This window comes from Bombina bombina, chromosome 4, assembly GCF_027579735.1.
Source record: "Bombina bombina isolate aBomBom1 chromosome 4, aBomBom1.pri, whole genome shotgun sequence".
NCBI classification, from domain to species: domain Eukaryota; kingdom Metazoa; phylum Chordata; class Amphibia; order Anura; family Bombinatoridae; genus Bombina; species Bombina bombina.
The window spans coordinates 716,117,132-716,134,967 of NC_069502.1; the positions used below are offsets into that span (position 1 = coordinate 716,117,132).

The 17,836-nt window shown below is 34.9% G+C and overlaps 1 protein-coding gene across 1 annotated transcript in view; it reads right to left on the reverse strand.

The window, feature by feature from the left end:
- LOC128657785 (protein unc-93 homolog A-like) overlaps nucleotides 1-11,021 on the reverse strand; it is a 15,717-nt gene extending 4,696 nt beyond the window's left edge. The window contains exons 1-6 of the mRNA XM_053712199.1: nucleotides 10,932-11,021; nucleotides 8,744-8,925; nucleotides 6,845-7,074; nucleotides 5,235-5,366; nucleotides 4,680-4,882; nucleotides 2,199-2,334 (exon numbers count right to left, since the gene is read on the reverse strand). Coding sequence (XP_053568174.1) covers nucleotides 2,199-2,334; nucleotides 4,680-4,882; nucleotides 5,235-5,366; nucleotides 6,845-7,074; nucleotides 8,744-8,925; nucleotides 10,932-11,021 — 973 coding nt within the window. The remainder of the gene's footprint in view (nucleotides 1-2,198; nucleotides 2,335-4,679; nucleotides 4,883-5,234; nucleotides 5,367-6,844; nucleotides 7,075-8,743; nucleotides 8,926-10,931) is intronic.
- Nucleotides 11,022-17,836: the final 6,815 nt, after the last annotated feature.

A 17,836-nucleotide genomic window follows, 5' to 3' on the forward strand; every position in this document is an offset into this window, starting at 1 on the left:
TATATATGTGTGTGTGTATATATATATATATATATATATGTATGTGTGTGTGTGTGTGTATATATATATATATATATATATATATATATGTGTGTGTATGTGTATATATATATATATGTATGTGTGTGTGTGTGTATGTGTGTGTGTATATATATATATATATATATATATATATATATACACACACACACATTTTGGTTTACAGCACCCCACACAGTACTCAGGTGCTCTCATTATAGTGATTATAGTGCATTGGAAATGTGTATGAAACCAGAGAGGCTCATTATTAAATGCGGAGTTAAAGCAGTAATGTTTCAGGCCAGAAAGGCAGCACATTTCAGGGTTAGGACCAGTCAACTTAGGGCACCTTGTAATTTGGTGTGTGTGTATTTAAGAATAAATAGAACATATTCTTCAATTTGAAGAACATTGGATTATAAAATATTCATATTTCATATCGGTTTGGCGCACTTGAGTAAGGGTGTTAGTTCCCACACACACACTTTTCCCACTCCATTGAAGTCTGTGGGGGAATATGTTAATGCTGTTTCAATATTCAGACTTTGCCTATTTGCACATGACGGTTAGCGCTCGTGCGAAAGTTTTTACGCACAAACAAAAAAAGCCTCAGTCTTGTGGCGTAATCCCACAAGGGGGAGCGCTAACTATCGTTCCACTCGTAACCTAGCTCTAAATCAGTTATCAACAATATTCAACAAATTAATTGTACCAGGGCAACTCAAAATTGGGCCTAGCATCAAGACGTATAAGCCCTGCTGACCCCAATTGTTCTACCTTCATTCAACCCTGGCTAGTAGCAATTTAAAGACCCGTTGCTGTCTACATTGCACTGTTAATTGTGTGGCATTATGAGTATTTCAAGGCTTCTGTTTTGAAGTACTTTACCAGCAGCTGCAGTAGCCTCAATAAGTATTCCGTAAAGCCACTGCACGGCATCTCAGGTAAGTATCACTTAAAGTTCATTTGTTTTTTTTGTAAAGCAATGATCAATTATGTAGAGCTGGATAATTAAGTAGGGGTGCAAAATGGAGACTTTAGTTACAATATTTGGCAATCAGAAGGTTCAATCTCTGATTTGAGTGTGTTTTGCAGCAGTTATCAAATCCCTTTATTACCCAGTGTCTGTGGTAATCAAAGGGTTAATTCGCTTCTGCAATTGAATTAAATGCAATGTCATACCATAAAGTTACATGCACTGTAATATATTAAGTAGCACAAGAACCACTGCTTTTTTAGGTAACTTATACAGGTAACATTTTAAAGGGACATGAAACACAACATTTTTCTTTCATGATTCAGATAGTGCATAAAGTTTTAAACAACTTTCCAGTTTACTTCTATAATCTAATTTGTTTAGTTCTCTTGGCATCCTTTTTTGAAAAGCATACCTAGGTTGGCTCAGGAGCAGTAAGCCCTACTGGGAGATAGCAGCTGATTGGTGGTTGCACATGTATGCCTTTTGATAAAATAAGTAAATTGGAAAGCTTAATTTTTACATGTCCTACTATTTCAAATTGTGTGCATTTATGAGAAGCGTCTTTTGGAATTTGTGGCTTCCACGTGGCATTTTTAGGGCTATGCAAATAAAATCACCATGATGTCTTCATTCTACATAAAGATTCTGCACATTCTAAAGTAATTTTAAAAAGCTATATGAGCTATATGAGCACGTATACATTTAGGTAGGAGGCAAATAAAAATAATGTTAAAATGAATAAAGTACTAGATTACAAGTGGAGCGCTATTTTATCACACGCCCGTAAACGTGCAAATTCGCCCATTAACGGGTGTGCAATAAATAACCAGCCATTACAAGTAATTAGCACTCTAGTTCATTTTCTAAATGTTCTCCAATTGCCCCAAATTGAAGTGTGTTGTATTGTTTATTTAATTAAAAAATTGTAACATTTTTATTTTTAAATAAAATAACTGCAAGAAGCAGTTATGAGGGGTTAAAGTTGGCGGGTGTGGCGTGTTTGAAAAAAAAAACCCGGCACATATAAACACATAAATATATATGTTTATATTCATATACATATATATTTAACTTTGCTGCCCATCGCTCTGCGACTTAACCCCTTTGCTGTGCTAGGTTCTCATGCCGTGCCTAATTAAAAAAAACAAAAAAACAGAGAAAATAATGCAACATTTAGAATAGATTAATAATGTAGTCTTACCGAGAAGAAACAATGGAATTCTGCCAGTATATTGGACAAGCTTTCCAAACAGTGCTGCACAAATGGCGTTGGTTACTCCAAAGCATATAATTACAAATCCTACGTATTTTAGTCCCAAAATGCAGGTCACATATGACTAAAGGAAGAATAAGAATTGTTAATAATACAGTGAAATAAGGTTCTTTATCTTTTACTGAAGATTTTACACAATTCATAAATTCTTATTCTGTGCTTAAATATTTATGGAATGTCCATTGTATTTGTTAATAGCTTAAAATAACAATGTCTGTTTCAAAGATTCACACACAAAAAAAAAAGATTTTTCTATTCATGTGCACTTTATAAAAATAATGTGTGACATAGTTACATTAAAGGGACACTATACTCAAAAATTTAATTTCGTGATTCAGATTGAGCATGAAATTTCAATCAAATTTCGAATTTACTCCTATTATCAAATTATCTTCATTCTCTTGGTATCTTTATTTGAAATGCAAGAATGTAAGTTTAGATGCCGGCCCATTTTTGTTGAACAACTTGGGTTGTCCTTGCTGATTAGTGGATAAATTCATCCACCAATAAAAAAGTGCTGTCCAGAGTACTGAAACCAAAACAAAGCTTAGATGCCTTCTTTTTAAAAAAATGATAGCAAGAGAACGAAGAAAAAATTATAATAGGAGTAAATTAGAAAGTTGATTAAAATTGCATGCTCTTTCAGAATTACAAATGAACAAATTTGGGTTCAGTGTCCCTTTAACATATAAATAGTATAGTAACATCCAAATTGAGGATTTATAGTCACAGGGTACTGAGGTCCTCAACTTCACTGACCCTATTATGAAAAACCCTATTTGAAGCCATCATAACACTTCACAGCTACCTATTTTCAAAAGTAAAGATACTAATTTGAGTAACCTTTTTTTATAGTTTAAACTGGAAATGGCCAACACATGGAGCTGCAGATCAATATTTTAGAAGCCTTAAAAGGACATGAGATCCAACATTTTTCTTTAATGATTCAGATAGAGCATTTTTAAACAACTTTCCAATTTATTTCTAGTATCTATTATTTTGCTTCTTTCTCTTGGTATCCTTTAGTGAAAGAGGCAGTGCACTACTGGAAGCTAGCTGTACACATCATTAAGCAAAGTAACAACAGGCATATATGTGCAGCCGCCAATCAGCAGCTAGCTCTCAGCTACTGAGCCTACCTATTTATACTTTTCAATGAAGGATAACAAAAGAACAGAGTAAATTATCAGCCAATCACAAAATGCATATTTATGTATATACTGTGCACTTTTACACAAGCTCAGTAAGAACTGGAGCATAAGAAACTGTGCTTATAAAAATAATGCACATGTTTTGATAATAGAAGTATATTAGAAAGTTTTTTTTTTAAAAATGTCATGCTTTTTCTGAATCATGAAACTTTAAAGGGACAGTTTAGTGAAAATTAAACTTTCATTATTCAGATAGGACTTTTATTTTTAATCAACTTTCCTATTTACTTTTATCATCAAATTTGCTTTTTTCTCTTGGTATTCTTAGTTTAAACTAAACCTGGGTAGGCTCATATGTTAATTTCTAAGCCTTTGAGGGCTGCCTCTTATCACATGCTTTTTAAATTTCTTTTCAACACAAATAGACAGAAAGTACACGTGGGCCATATAGATAACACAGTGTTCAGACCCAGGGGAAAACAACGCTAAATGTAAGACAATCCTATATTATAAAAGACAAGAGTTTGTCTGAAGCCGTCATGCGCAGTTCAGACAAACTCTTGCAGCTGATCGCACGCGCACCCACCCGACAGCAGCGCGAGGACCCGGCAGCACAGCTGATCGCAAAAATAAAGGAGAGAGAGAGAGAGAGAGAGAGAGAGAGAGAATGAAAATGAATATAACACAACACGGCCCGTGTGAACGGGCTTTAGGACTAGTAGATAATAAACAGTCACAGTCATGTGATCAGGGGCTGGAAGAAGGTTCCTAGATACAAGGTAATCACAGAGGTAAAAAGTACATTACTATAACCATGTTGGTTGTGCAAAACTGGGAAATGGGTAATAAAGGTATTATCTATCTTTTTAAACAATAAAAATTCTATATTAATATATTTATTAAAAAATGTCAGATATAGGTTAGGTTGCAGGGTGCCCTCTGTCTGATGTTCTCCCCACCAGAGGGCTCTTTTTATTTAGGGCCACCCCAAAGTGCTGCTTTTTAGCAAGGGCCACAAATACTATGACAGACATTCTCAGTTACTCTTGTGTTTCTGGGGAACTGCAATAATTAGTGCTGATGGCCACATATAGATCTTGGGCAATCAGTTGGTCATCCCTGTTTTAAACCATCCTTCCATTTAATTATTTAAAGGATATCACTATCACAACTAAACTTCTGAACTCAAGACAGAGGTATTTACATTTAACATGTTTAAATGATTTATTATATGTATTTGAAACTATATTAAAATTACCTTTGTAAAATCACTTGCAATAAATCCTTGCTCAAAACCACTAAACATTGTGAGTGGGATTAAGAGACATTGACGTTTATCACGCAGTTGTTTGCAGGCTGCTAGCAGTGAAGAACACACGTTTTCAGAATCTCTTTTCACTTTGTCTTCTTGGGTTTGATCCAAAAATAGAATGATTAACAACACAGCTAATACACCACAACCTTTAAAGAAAAGAAAAAAACAGTTTTAAATGGTTAATTACAACCAATTTGGATTCATAAAGCCCTGTGCAACTTCATTTAATTTCATTATTAAGCTCAATTAATTAGTCTACATTAACATTCTTATTGAGTTAAATAAAATACATTAATTGTTGACAAAACTATTATTATTATTGAACGTTATATGCTATACTGGCAGAATGTTAAGAATATATTGTTACTGAGTAAACGTTTGAATAAAGTTGATACATTTTGAAAGACACCATAAATTGTAATGGGTATACATTTAATAAAAAGAAAAAAGCCTAATCATCCTTTTTAATTGAACTTTACAACTCTGTAAGATACACACCAGTATATGATCCAAGCAGAATGTAAATTACAGTCTTTGATGGGCCTTTCGTTGTGCCATTTAAAGAGTTAGACAATTCAGCTGGACAGTCACCAGCTCCACAAATGGTTTGATTCATAGCATCAAGACCCCCTGAAATGAATACAATAAGTTATAGGACATCAGACAGCTGACAGCTATATTCAGTTGAACAACATAAAAAATAATAACATTATGTTAAAGTGACAGTCTAGTCAAAATTAAACGTTCACAATTCAGTTAGGACATGCAATTTTAAACAACTTTTCAAATTAGTTTTATCATCAAATTTGCTTTGTTCTTTTGGTATTTTTTGTTTTTTGTTGAAAGTCCTTGAAGGCCACCTCTTATCTCAGTGCATTTTGACAGTTTGTTTACAGCTAGACAGTGCTAGTTCATATGTGCCATATAGATAACATTGTGCTCACACTCATGAAGTTACCTAGGAGTCAGCACTGATTGGCTAAAATGCGTGTCTGTCAAAAGAACTGAAATAAGGGGGCAGTCTGCAGAGGTTTCAAGGTAAACACAGGTAAAAAGTATATTGATATAACAGTGCTGGTTATGCAAAACTGGGCAATGGGTAATAAAGGAATTATCTATCTTTTTTAACAACAAAATTTCTGGAGTAGACTGTCCCCTATAAAGGAAATGGCAGGATACAAGTCAGCTGTCTACTGAGGTTAATAATTATTATTCTAATGGACCCATTTACTAAATTTACATATCTTTCCATTCTTTAGTGAATAATATATATATATATATAATACTGTAAAACTGATACAGCTGTCAATTACAACACAGTGTTTTATAATTAAAGGCTAATTTCTTGACTAATGACTAATAAACATTGATTTATTTTATTTGTTTATTTTCAATTCTAACTACTATAAATTTTGTTTTTATCCTGTGAGAGACGTGTCAAAAAGTGAATACAGAGTTAGGAATTTCACACTAAGCAAAATTTGGTAATTCAAACTATGCTTTCTCTCGATTTAAAAAAACAAAAAAAAATGTGTATCTCACTATATAGTTCACTAGGATAATGTAATAGAGCATATTCTGTAAGTCAACAATTTATTATAAATCATATACAACTGTACACTCATTGTGTACTAGAAATATATGGAATTTGTTTAGTATAAGATAAGTAATGCACTTCATCAAAAATGTCGGTTTCCATACAACTGGGAAATATGATCCACTGAAGAATTACATATATATTTTTGATAACTTTCTGTAAGATCTTTGTAATGTATGTCCTGTACTTGATTACATCTTAAGAGCACTTCTATTTGCTGCAAGAGAGAAAGCAATGCTTTGTTGCCGGACAGATAGATCAGCATGCTAAGGCACTGTGGCTAAGCTCTGTAACAACCCAAGGGTTGCAGGTTCAATCCCTGGCAAGGTCCACTCAGCCTTTCATCCTTCCAAGGTCGAAAAAATGAGCAGCCCCTTGAGACCCTTACGGGTGATTAGCCGTGCTTTACAAGTACCCAATACATACATACATTTGTTATGCAAAGCATTGCTACCCTATATTAGAGCAAAGGGGTTAACCAATCTGTTATCCTGACTGCAAAATATCTTACCTTCATTTCGTGTAAGATGAAATATCAGTGAAGAAATTAAATTTCCCCAAACACGACAAGTTTGAACAATAAGGAAAAACATTCCAAAGTATTGGTTTACTACATCTTTTGCCACTTTTCCACACATTTCTGAATATTTGTTTCCAATTATTGTGATGTATGTGCTTTTGCTAGCCCAAAGTGGTCCTCCTCCTATACCCACTAGAATGGATGAAATGATCAGCGTAGGCCTAGAAAAAATATTTGCAGTATGTTAATTATTTTGATGGTTGTACATTTTTCTTTATGGTTCCTTTAAATTTAATAGCTTTAGATTATACCATATATGTTCCTAAAATGTTGGCAGATCTAAAAATGTAGATTGTGTCTCACCTAAGGAAGATGTATGGCATAATCTAAAATAAAATATTAATGGAAAAATAAAATATAGGCAAGAATGTTTAATCCATTTGAAAGATTACATTTTAACTCAAAAGCAAAAAAAAAAAAGGTAAACAGAGAGTATGAATACAGAATTTAAATTTTATATTTCACATTTGAGTGAGAACTTAAACGTTGGTATGAACATAAATTTTTGGGATTCAATATTATTCTGTTTTTAGAACTTTTTATATAAGACACACACAGACAAGCACTAGCACTATATAACCTATACATTTCTTTATCATTTTTGGTCACTACTGTATGATGTCTGTGTTATACTTGGCTATAAAAATAGAAATTATTAACCACTTTGGGTATAAATATGATTACTATTATTTTAGCTATCTTGATTCTTTATAAGTAATTTATTACCTTTTTGTTTCAAAATGATATCAAATACAAAAGTAGGCTGTTGGAACATCATAGATACGGGTCTAATGTATGGTTGGATGTGGGAAACATCTGCACATTTGTTTGTTATTCTATATGCTTAAAAATTAGCTATAAATCTCATAGGATGATTAGGATATTTCAGTCTTAGCTCTGCTACAAAGCTGTTAAAGATTAAAAGAAAGAAAAAGACAAATTCTAGCTGTCTTAATTGGGACATAAATATTTGAAGATCAATATAACAGCAAGGTACTCTTATCCTCTGTGTTATTTGGATGCAGGATTCTATTTTAAAAATTACATCACATGAAGAAGTAGACTCATGGTTCATAAATGACACAGGGGAAATATGTTAACAAACTAGCTCTCAACGAAAGTATTATTAAAATACATTTGTTTTTTTCCTAAACCATGTAGTTTTCAACCTATATTTACATTTTGAAATGCTCAATTATTTATTTTAAACAGAGGTATTAATTGGTATGAAAAAAATGTTTTCTACATTGCTACTGTAAATAAATAGATTTTATGGACTATATAAGCCAGGTAGGCAGATTTAAATTCGGTAACATGAATAAAAGTAAATGCACCTATATCATAAAAAAATACCGAAAAATATTTATATTTTTGCATAACTAATAGCAGCTTTTTTGAAATTCAAATTGTGAATTTTGCTTTGTATTATCATTTTGGAACCACTAAATATAAATAATTAAACATATTCCATTAACATAATATGGAATTAAATTAATCTAAATAGGTATTAAAAAATCATTGATAAAAAGTCCTATAAGAAACATGCTTTAGGTTGGAGTATTTATTTGTGATGCATGTACCACACCTGTTCGCAATTTAATGTGTATTCACTTCAATTATATATAGTCATATGTATCCAGCTATTAGATCTTTTAATTAGCTTCCACCCCCATCTTCACTTCAGTAAAATTAAGTGTATTGTCCTGGGATAAAATCTGCCTTTGTAAACAGCAGTATCATTATTTATATTAAAATATATGGGGGGGGGGGTTACGTTTACATTTGGCATTAGATTGAAGTTGAAGTAATATAAAATAAATTAATTTTTACCAGCTTGGGTAGAAGTTGCACAGGCTGTAGGAAATGAAACAGAACATTGAAGCCACAATAGTCCATTTGCAGCCGAGTTTCTTTATCAGAAGTGGTGGAAGTAGCAAGGATGATATACTCAGGGAAACATACATCACGCTCAAAGATGCAACTCCAAGTCCTTCAATCTTATTTAGACTGCTCTGTAAAACAAAATAAAATAAATATTTTAAATGTAAAATAAAACGAGTGCTCGATTACCATTTGGCGCTGTGTTGGCATACTTTTAAATCATTAAGCATGGCACCGAAGAGTAATATTTTCTATTTAATTTAATTTAAAAATCCAGTTACCCTCCCCTTTAAGATATCATATTGTATTTGTTATATTGTCTCTTTATATCAGGTAATAATTATACTGGGCTCAGAAATTCCGGGTATAAGTAACTTTCAAATAATTGTCTGGTGCACACAGGTAGGGATACTGCTTACCCTTCAGAATCAATGTCGAATAGAAAGTCCTCAGCACCAGTGCATAAAATATGATGTTTATTAGTAAACAGACAAAATAAACTGCACCGTTTCGGCCATCTTGCCCTTAATCATGCTTCTTTTTATGCACGATTAAGGCCAAGATGGCCGAAATGTTGCCATTTATTTTGTCTGCTAATAAACATAATATTTTATGCACTGGTGCTGAGGACTTTTTATTCTACATTGTCTCTTTATTAGGTGGTCATAGGAAGGAAATAAACCATGTTTTTATTTTAATTTTATATTTGATGAGGTTATAAAATGATTCTATTATTAAAATAATGGGGTTTTTTTGTATTTTGTATTATTTGAGATTATAAAATAATTATTTTTTAAATTAGAATTATATATTAGTTATAGGTATATAGTAAAATGACTGAAAATGGAGACAAACAGTGTTTTCCTATAATAACTGTAATAAAGTAAGAGTGTTATATACCATATTAAGTAACATAGTATGTCACTATTTGCAGCTGAAATTAAATTGCTAGTATTATACAATAAAAACTAGAATTAGGAACAGCCCTTTGGTAAAACCCAACACACCTCAGAAAAAAGTGTTAAGATGGGAAATTTAATTTCCTTTTCAAATCACACTTTCTAAATGACTAGGTATTCATTTTCAAACCACCCTTCTTGTTGCATACCAGAAAATGATGTAATGTTTTCTACATTAATAGCTATCTTGTTATCTACATAACTACAGGATTGTAATCTTACAGTAGCCATAAAATAATTAAATGACTGCTGTAGTCTGATTTAAAGTACTGTTAAATGACTCATATCCCTAAAATCAGCCTGAAAGGGACAGTCACCTGCTTTACTGTTCATTTTTCTAAAGTCACCCCTATGATAAAACAACTGCGGTTTTTTTTTTTTATGGAAATACATGGGGGAAAAAAACAACTACAAGGTATTTATTTGTGCATAAAATGTATGACACATTATGACCAGGTCCATTACATTTTCCAGCAAGACAGCCTACCTTGTCAGAGATAATTCACTAACAAATACATTTCTAGTGTTTGGATTTGGCGCACATGCAAAAGCTAAAGTTTTTTAGCTGTTTTTTTCACAGGAAAAAATTTGAAAGCAAAAAAAAAATAAAGCTTTATTGCTGATAGTTATCTTTAGTGTTCCTATCATAATATTTTATTTCTGAATGTATCATCCTTTTTAAAGGTTATTTGTTCACTAGTATAACAGCTTTGAAAACAAAGCTGTGTGAAAGCAAAATGTATGCTGCATGATTAGATACAGTAACTAAAAAATGAAAACAAAAACTGTTAAAGATTCATATTTTCAGATGAATTGGACTAATGTTGTGAGGATTCTCAATACAAAGTATCTGACAAGGTTTTGCAATGCATAATTATTTAAAAACTGTAAGATAACTGTATTTTTGAATAGATATGAATTACTTAAATTTGATGGCTTTAATCAGTTTGGATCAACCAAAATGGATATACAGCCTGATAAATATATAAGATTATTTTTATGTAGATGTAAAATATATATTCTACTTCTGGTAGTTTTTATAAACTAACTCAATGGAAAAAAACACAGCATATGAACACCTTCAAAAGATAGAAAGGTTGAGATAGAATAGATAGACAGATAGATAGATAGATAGATAGATAGATAGATAGATAGACATATTTTTGAATAAAACTTACTTGCAGAGTCTGAAGACCCATATAAGCAGTGTACAAAAGTAAAATTCCAAATGACAGGACAAGAATGTTTTTCAGATGAGAACACTGCATTTTGTGTTTTCTTTTTACAAATGAAGGAATACAACTTTACACAGTCTAAATAACAAAACAAAACAACAGAAAAATGTGAATTAAAGACATTAAAGTTAAAAACACAAGTAAATATTAGTAATGAGTGGAAGAACCTTATCTCATCATCTCAAACCATCTGTGGATACTCGCATATTTATCACAATTTATTTTATTCCTATATCGCAAACATTGCTTGGTCGCATGGTAAATATTGCAGTAGTAGTAGTTTTCCAAATGAAGTTATAAATGGCATCACAATACACAGATTAAACATCACCTACTAGTTTAGTATCTCTTCTGGATGCCAGATTTCTATTTTAAGCAGACTTAATGTAAGCTATGTCTACGGAGCCTATTAGCTGACACACCTTTGGGATAATTTATTATGTCAGGAAAACTAGAACTGCTGGCAATTTTAAAATGTATACTAATTTTCTTTTTGCCGTATAATTAAAGATTTACAAAGATTGAAATACTTTCTGAAAACCTGCATATGGGTATTGCTACTATATTTAAAGGGACATGAAACTCCATTTTTTTTCATGATTCATACAAAGTTTGTTATTTCAAACAACTTTCCATTTTACTTTTATTATCTAATTTGCTTGATTTACTTGGTATCCTTTGTTGAAGAAGAAGCAATGCACTAGGGGGAGATGGCTTAACATACTGGGTGAGCCATTAGCATGAGACATATATATATATGCAGCCACCAATAAACAGTTCCTTAGTCTACCTAGGTATCCTTTTTAACAAAGGATACCAAGGGAACAAAATCAATTAGATAATAGATGGATCTTAAAATAAAAATTATTGGTTTCATATCCCTTTAAATTAAAAAAAAGCTTTCATGAAAACAAATCTTTATTGTACAAAATTTTCTTTACAAAATTATTCTCAAGTGTTACAGAGTTTAGAGTTTAATAAAATTACAAACAAAACATATGAGCTCTACAATTCTGAATCCATTATTGTGAAAACATGGGCAAATAGAAGAAACTAGTTTAATTGACACTTTATTTGTATTTAAGATGTATTTGTATGTCCAACTGAGTAATTGAATATAGAAATAAAAAACAGTATACACAATTATTTTTTTAATATTAAAATAACAAACTGCAGTTTACAAATACTAAGTATTGAATATTAAGAAAATATGTCTTCAGCTCTACACTTACCTTTGCTGAACAGTCTTTTCTTTTTGTAGAGATCACTTAGGATTTAAGAAATGCTGTGCTAAGTCATGAGCTAAATAGTGTTAGTCAGCTTTTATAGTGCAACCAAAGTCACAGTAAAGCACACCCTGAAATTAAAAAAAATTGCTTAAGGTCACACCTTTCATCACTGTTGACACGTCCTTTACCAGCTGTTTTAAATTTAAGCCACTTTATTTTATTTATTGCAAACATAAGTAACGCTTTCCAAGAAGTATGGGTAAGGAATATATTTTTCAAGGATCATATTATATTTTTCACAGAAAGATTAAATAAGTTTTTTGCATTTTATATTTGCCATTGAGTGTTGACAAAATGTATTACTATTCATAGTAAGCTTTTATTCTGAAGCAATAATAGTCTTTATTTTGAATTTGTTTCATGTGTGATTAAAAATGGAAACTTTTGTTGTTTTCTAACAAAATTTAATAATAAGTATACACATCAATGAAAAAGTCACATAGAATATAAGAATATTCTGACATTCTATCTTGTGCAGTATAAGTAACTATCCTATATTATAAAAGGCCAAGTATGTTTGTCCGATGCACTCATGCACAGTAGAGTCTGCAGCGCAAAGCAAATATACCTGGCCTTAACCCCTCAATGACCAGCACTGATTCACGAAAATGGCGCTGGTCGTTAAGCCCTGGGCCTCTCTCTGCCGTGTTCTGGCTAAAAGTAGCGATATCGCGCTATTTCTGCATGAGTGGGGCAGTGCAGAAATAGACAGGCAGAGGTACTGATGCAGAGAGGGACACTCTGTCTCCCTCTCTGCATCGGGCAGCGGTGGTGCCGATGGTTGGTGGCGTGGGAGTGTCAGGAGTGAGGCGGGTGTGTGTGGCCCATCACTGGAGTGGGGCGGGACTGCTACGCTACAGAAAAAACAATGTTTAGAGCAGTAGTGAGTGGGGAGGAGGCTCACATTTTGGCCTGTGTAAACGGGCTTTAAGACTAGATATATCATAAATGTCTTGGCATATTAAAAAAAAAAAAAAGAGAATTCCTGTGTAGATATTAAAATACAAATGCGTGCTGTTCCCACAGTTTTTTTTTTAAACTGCTAATGATTTTGTGCATGCTCAGCTCACATGTTCATAAACATTATTGGTTCCTATTTTAGTAAAAAGCTAAAATATAGCTTTAGTCAAACTTTGATCACTAATGTTTACAGTGAAGTATATGTTTTATACAGAAAATTATATAACCTCCTAACCATCGTGGATCCTATGAGATTGACATGGGTTGGGAAGTCTTCCCGCTTTCCAACCCAAGCCATCTTGACCAGAGCAAACGCCTTGTTTTAGGTAATGCCCCAGGTCTGCTCAGAATGCGCTCTGAACCTTTTAATCCTGATCATGGCCCTACACTGAAGGCCACCCACAAAACACCTGATTTCCCTGACCTGGAAAGCCCTTGGCTAATGCTGTGAATTTTCTTAAAAATACTGTATGATTTTAATAGAAAATGTTTTTCAAAACTTTGGATATACTTTCATTATTTATTTAGCTCCCTTTGCCTGTAATTTAAAAAAAAATGGGAGTTTAAAAGATCACACTACAGACTTCTCAAGCCTCAGCCTATTCATTGTCCCTAATTGGGAATTTAGATAAGATAAAGCAAAACCATTGAGGTTTTGATAACTAAATAACTAGCAACTATTGGGGTGGGTAGGGCTGCTATTGAACACAAATGCAGAAAACAAGATTTTTATTTATTCGTAAAATGTTCACAGCCAAGCAATATGTCAATGTATTGCAAGACTGAAAACAGTATAGAGTATAGGATAAACACATATATATATTAATAATAATAATTTTGAATATTTAGTGTAGAGTCTACACCATGGGGCATATTTAAGAAGATGCGAACAGACATGATCCGATATTGCGGATCATGTCCGCCACACATCGATAAATGCCGACAGCATACGCTGTCATCATTTATCATTGTGCCAGCAGTTCTTGTGAACTGCTGGTGCAATACCGCCCCCTGCAGATTCGCGGCCAGGGTGTCAATCAACCCAATCGTATTCGATCGGGTTTATTTCCGGCGATGTTTGTCTGCCACCTCAGAGCAGGCGGAAAGGTTATGGAGCAGCAGTCTTTAGACCACTGCTTCATAACTTGTGTTTCTGGCGAGCCTTAAAGGGACACTAAACCCAAATTTTTTCTTTCGTGATTCAGATAGAGCATGCAATTTTAAGCAACTTTCTAATTTACTCCTATTATCAATTTTTCTTCATTCACTTGCTTTATTTGAAAAAGAAGACATCTAAGCTTCTTTTTTGGTTCAGACTCTGGATAGCACTTTTTTATTGGTGGATGAATTTATCCACCAATCAGCAAGAATAACCCAGGTTGTTCACCAAAAATGGGCCAGCATCTAAACTTATATTCTTGCATTTCAAATAAAGATACCAAAAGAATGAAGAAAAATTGATAATAGGAGTAAAATAGAAAGTTATTTAAAATTGCATGCTCTATCTGAATCACAAAAGAAAAAAATTGGGTTCAGTGTCCCTTTAAGGGGGCATCAAGCTCCATATGGAGCTTGATAAATAGGCCCCCATATATTCAAAATTATTATTATTCATGGTTGCATGATATAAAAAAACTTTTAAAAAATAGGCGAAGTAGTTTCACTTTAAAGTTAAGTTATATCTTCCTAAATTTGTGCATTATATTTCACTTTTTCATGAATATTTGTTTCACTTAAACAATATTAGAGTATATAGGAGTCTGTTAGATTGTAAGCTCTTCGGAGCTTGACCTCCTCCTCTGTATTTACCTTGATTGGTCTGTTATGTATCTGCATTTTTTTACCATAAATCAGTGTCATGATAAGTTCCTTTTTATGTACTCCTTGCTATAGAATTTGGCTGCCATGATAAAGTGTCTTTGGAACAGAAAACACATAAGAGGTGCCATGAGATGCAGGACATATGCAGGACACAGCAATGATGGTACAACTCTATTTTATTACAGAGCACAGAAACATACATCTAGTCAGGTTGATTTCACTAACTAACTGCGACACAGACTACCGGACCTAAGCCTCGCCCCCAACTAGTGACATCACATCCTGCTCTCATCACATCTTCCCCTTTTTCAAAGGCGAAGCATACATTTGAATATAACAAATAACAAGGTATACGAACAGAGTATACAACAACATTTTTTCGAACAATATATAAACAAATAGGTTCAGAAAATATAAACACATAAATTACATCCTGATTTGGACATCGGGGTAGACTACCCTAGTCCACAGTGACCATGGGATTATTCTGCCCATACTTCCGGTCACTGTTCTAGCTAAAGTCAGTCCCTATATCGGGCCAGAAGTCTCACCACTCTTCCGCTTGATGTAACTTTGCATGAACTGTCCTCTGATACAGAAGATGGTGAATTAGAGTCCGCTGGAGGCAAAGATATATCCCCGCTGTGATCTTGCTGAGGGGAAGGCACCTCTCTTAGAACAGGGGATCCCACCGGCGGTGGTACTGAGGCATCCAGTTCCAGACTCTCAGGTACAGGCTGAAGATGTCTTCGGTTACGGCGTGTAACCGTCCCTCCCTCAGTAAGGACAGTATAAGACCTTGGTTCTGGAGAGCGGCCAACTACTGTAGCAGGCGTCTTCCATTTCTTCTCATCATCCAGTTTAATTCTGACAGTTTGCCCGCATTCAGTTCCTGTAAGGGCCTGACAGAATGTCTCCTGTCGTAGAAGAAACGATAACCCTTTTTGGCCTCTTCATCCCTCCTAAGGACTTCGTCCCGAGGAACAGGGCCAGACAGCTTGAAGACACCCACTGAGGGTAAAGTGGTGCGAATCTGGTGTCCTAGCATCAGCTGTGCCGGGCTAAACCCGGTAGCTTGAATGGGCGTCGTCCTATATGACAAGAGGGCCAGGTACGGCTCAGATTGCTTTAGAATGAATTTTGTTGTTTGAACTGCCCTTTCAGCCATTCCGTTGGTCTGCGGATAATGTGGACTTGACGTGGAATGTACAAAGTCATATTCCCTGCTGAAAGCACTGAACTCTGTAGAAGCGAACTGCATACCATTATCACTCACCAGCTCCATTGGAATGCCCCACCGGGCGAACAAGCTCTTCAGGCAAATGATAACAGCTTGACTTGTGATATCATTCAGGGGTGCAATTTCCAAGTACCTGGAATAGTAGTCTATCACAACAAGGAACTTTTTTCCATGCAGTTCACACAAATCAGCAGCTACTTTCTGCCATGGCCCCGCAGGCAGCGCAGTAGAAATCAAGGGCTCCCTTCTCTGAGTAGGCCAGCATTCCCGGCAAAAGGCACATTTAGACACATGATTTGCAATGTCGGAGCTGATCCCAGGCCACCACACAGCTGTAGCAGCCCTCTCTCTGCACTTTGTAATGCCTAAGTGGCCATCGTGAATATTGTTTAACATCTCCTTCCTCATGCTGACAGGAATTACAATGCGGTCTTGGAACAGCACCAACCCCTCCAGCTCCGTGAGCTGCGACCTCTCTGCCTGGTAAGCACTTAAAGACATCCAGGCTGCCCGGCTCTCGGCCAGCCTTCTTTTATGTACTTTATAACCTCTTGCAGATCTGTGTCCAAATAAGTCTCTCTCTTTATTTCCTCCAGTTTCCTTGAAGAAATGGACTTAGAGGCCAGAACTGAATCAACATACACTTTCACATCAGATTCTGTGGAGGATACTTCAGCAGCAGCCAGCGAGCCTGGATAGTGTATCCGCCACAACCAGTTGTTTCCCCGGCACATGCACTGCCTGAACATTGAACCTGAGCAGTCTCATTAAAAGTCTCTGGCATCTCAAGGGTGTTTTGTCAATATCATAAGAGTTGATTAGAGGGACTAGCGGTTTATGGTCAGTTTCCAGACTAAATTTCTCCAAACCCACTAGATAACGCTGAAAGCACTCACAGGCCCAAACTGCAGCCAGGCACTCTTTCTCAATTTGAGCATATTTTGACTCTGCAGCCGTCAGTGTGCGGGAACAGTAGGCGATGGGCTGTAGTTTGTTTTCATTTAACTGCAGGAGTGCAGCCCCCAATCCATAACTGCTTGCATCGGCACTAACCACAGTCTTTTTTGAAGGGTCGTAGAACCCAAGCACTGGTGCAGACCCCAGCAGGGACTTGGCCTGCAAAAAAGCTTTTTCTTGTGAAGGTCCCCAGACCCAGGCAGCGTCTTTCTTTAGCAACTCTGTGATAGGGTGTAAAACTGTTGATAAATCTGGAAGAAGCTTGCCCACGTAATTTACAAGGCCCAATATCTGTCTCAGCTCATGTACATTAGAAGGACTTTTCATCTGTTCAATAGCACAAATCTTCTCGGGGTCTGGCTTGATGCCATCCCCGTTGATGATATGCCCAAAGTAACATAACTCAGTTTTCCTAAAATGACATTTTTCTTTATTCAGCTTCAGCCCAGACTCTTTGATAGCCTGTAGCACACAACTTAAACGCTGATCATGCTCCTCCACTGTAGACCCATACACTAGAATGTTGTCCATGACGACTGCTGTGCCCACGTGGTCACTCAGGAGAGAACTCATTTCCCTTT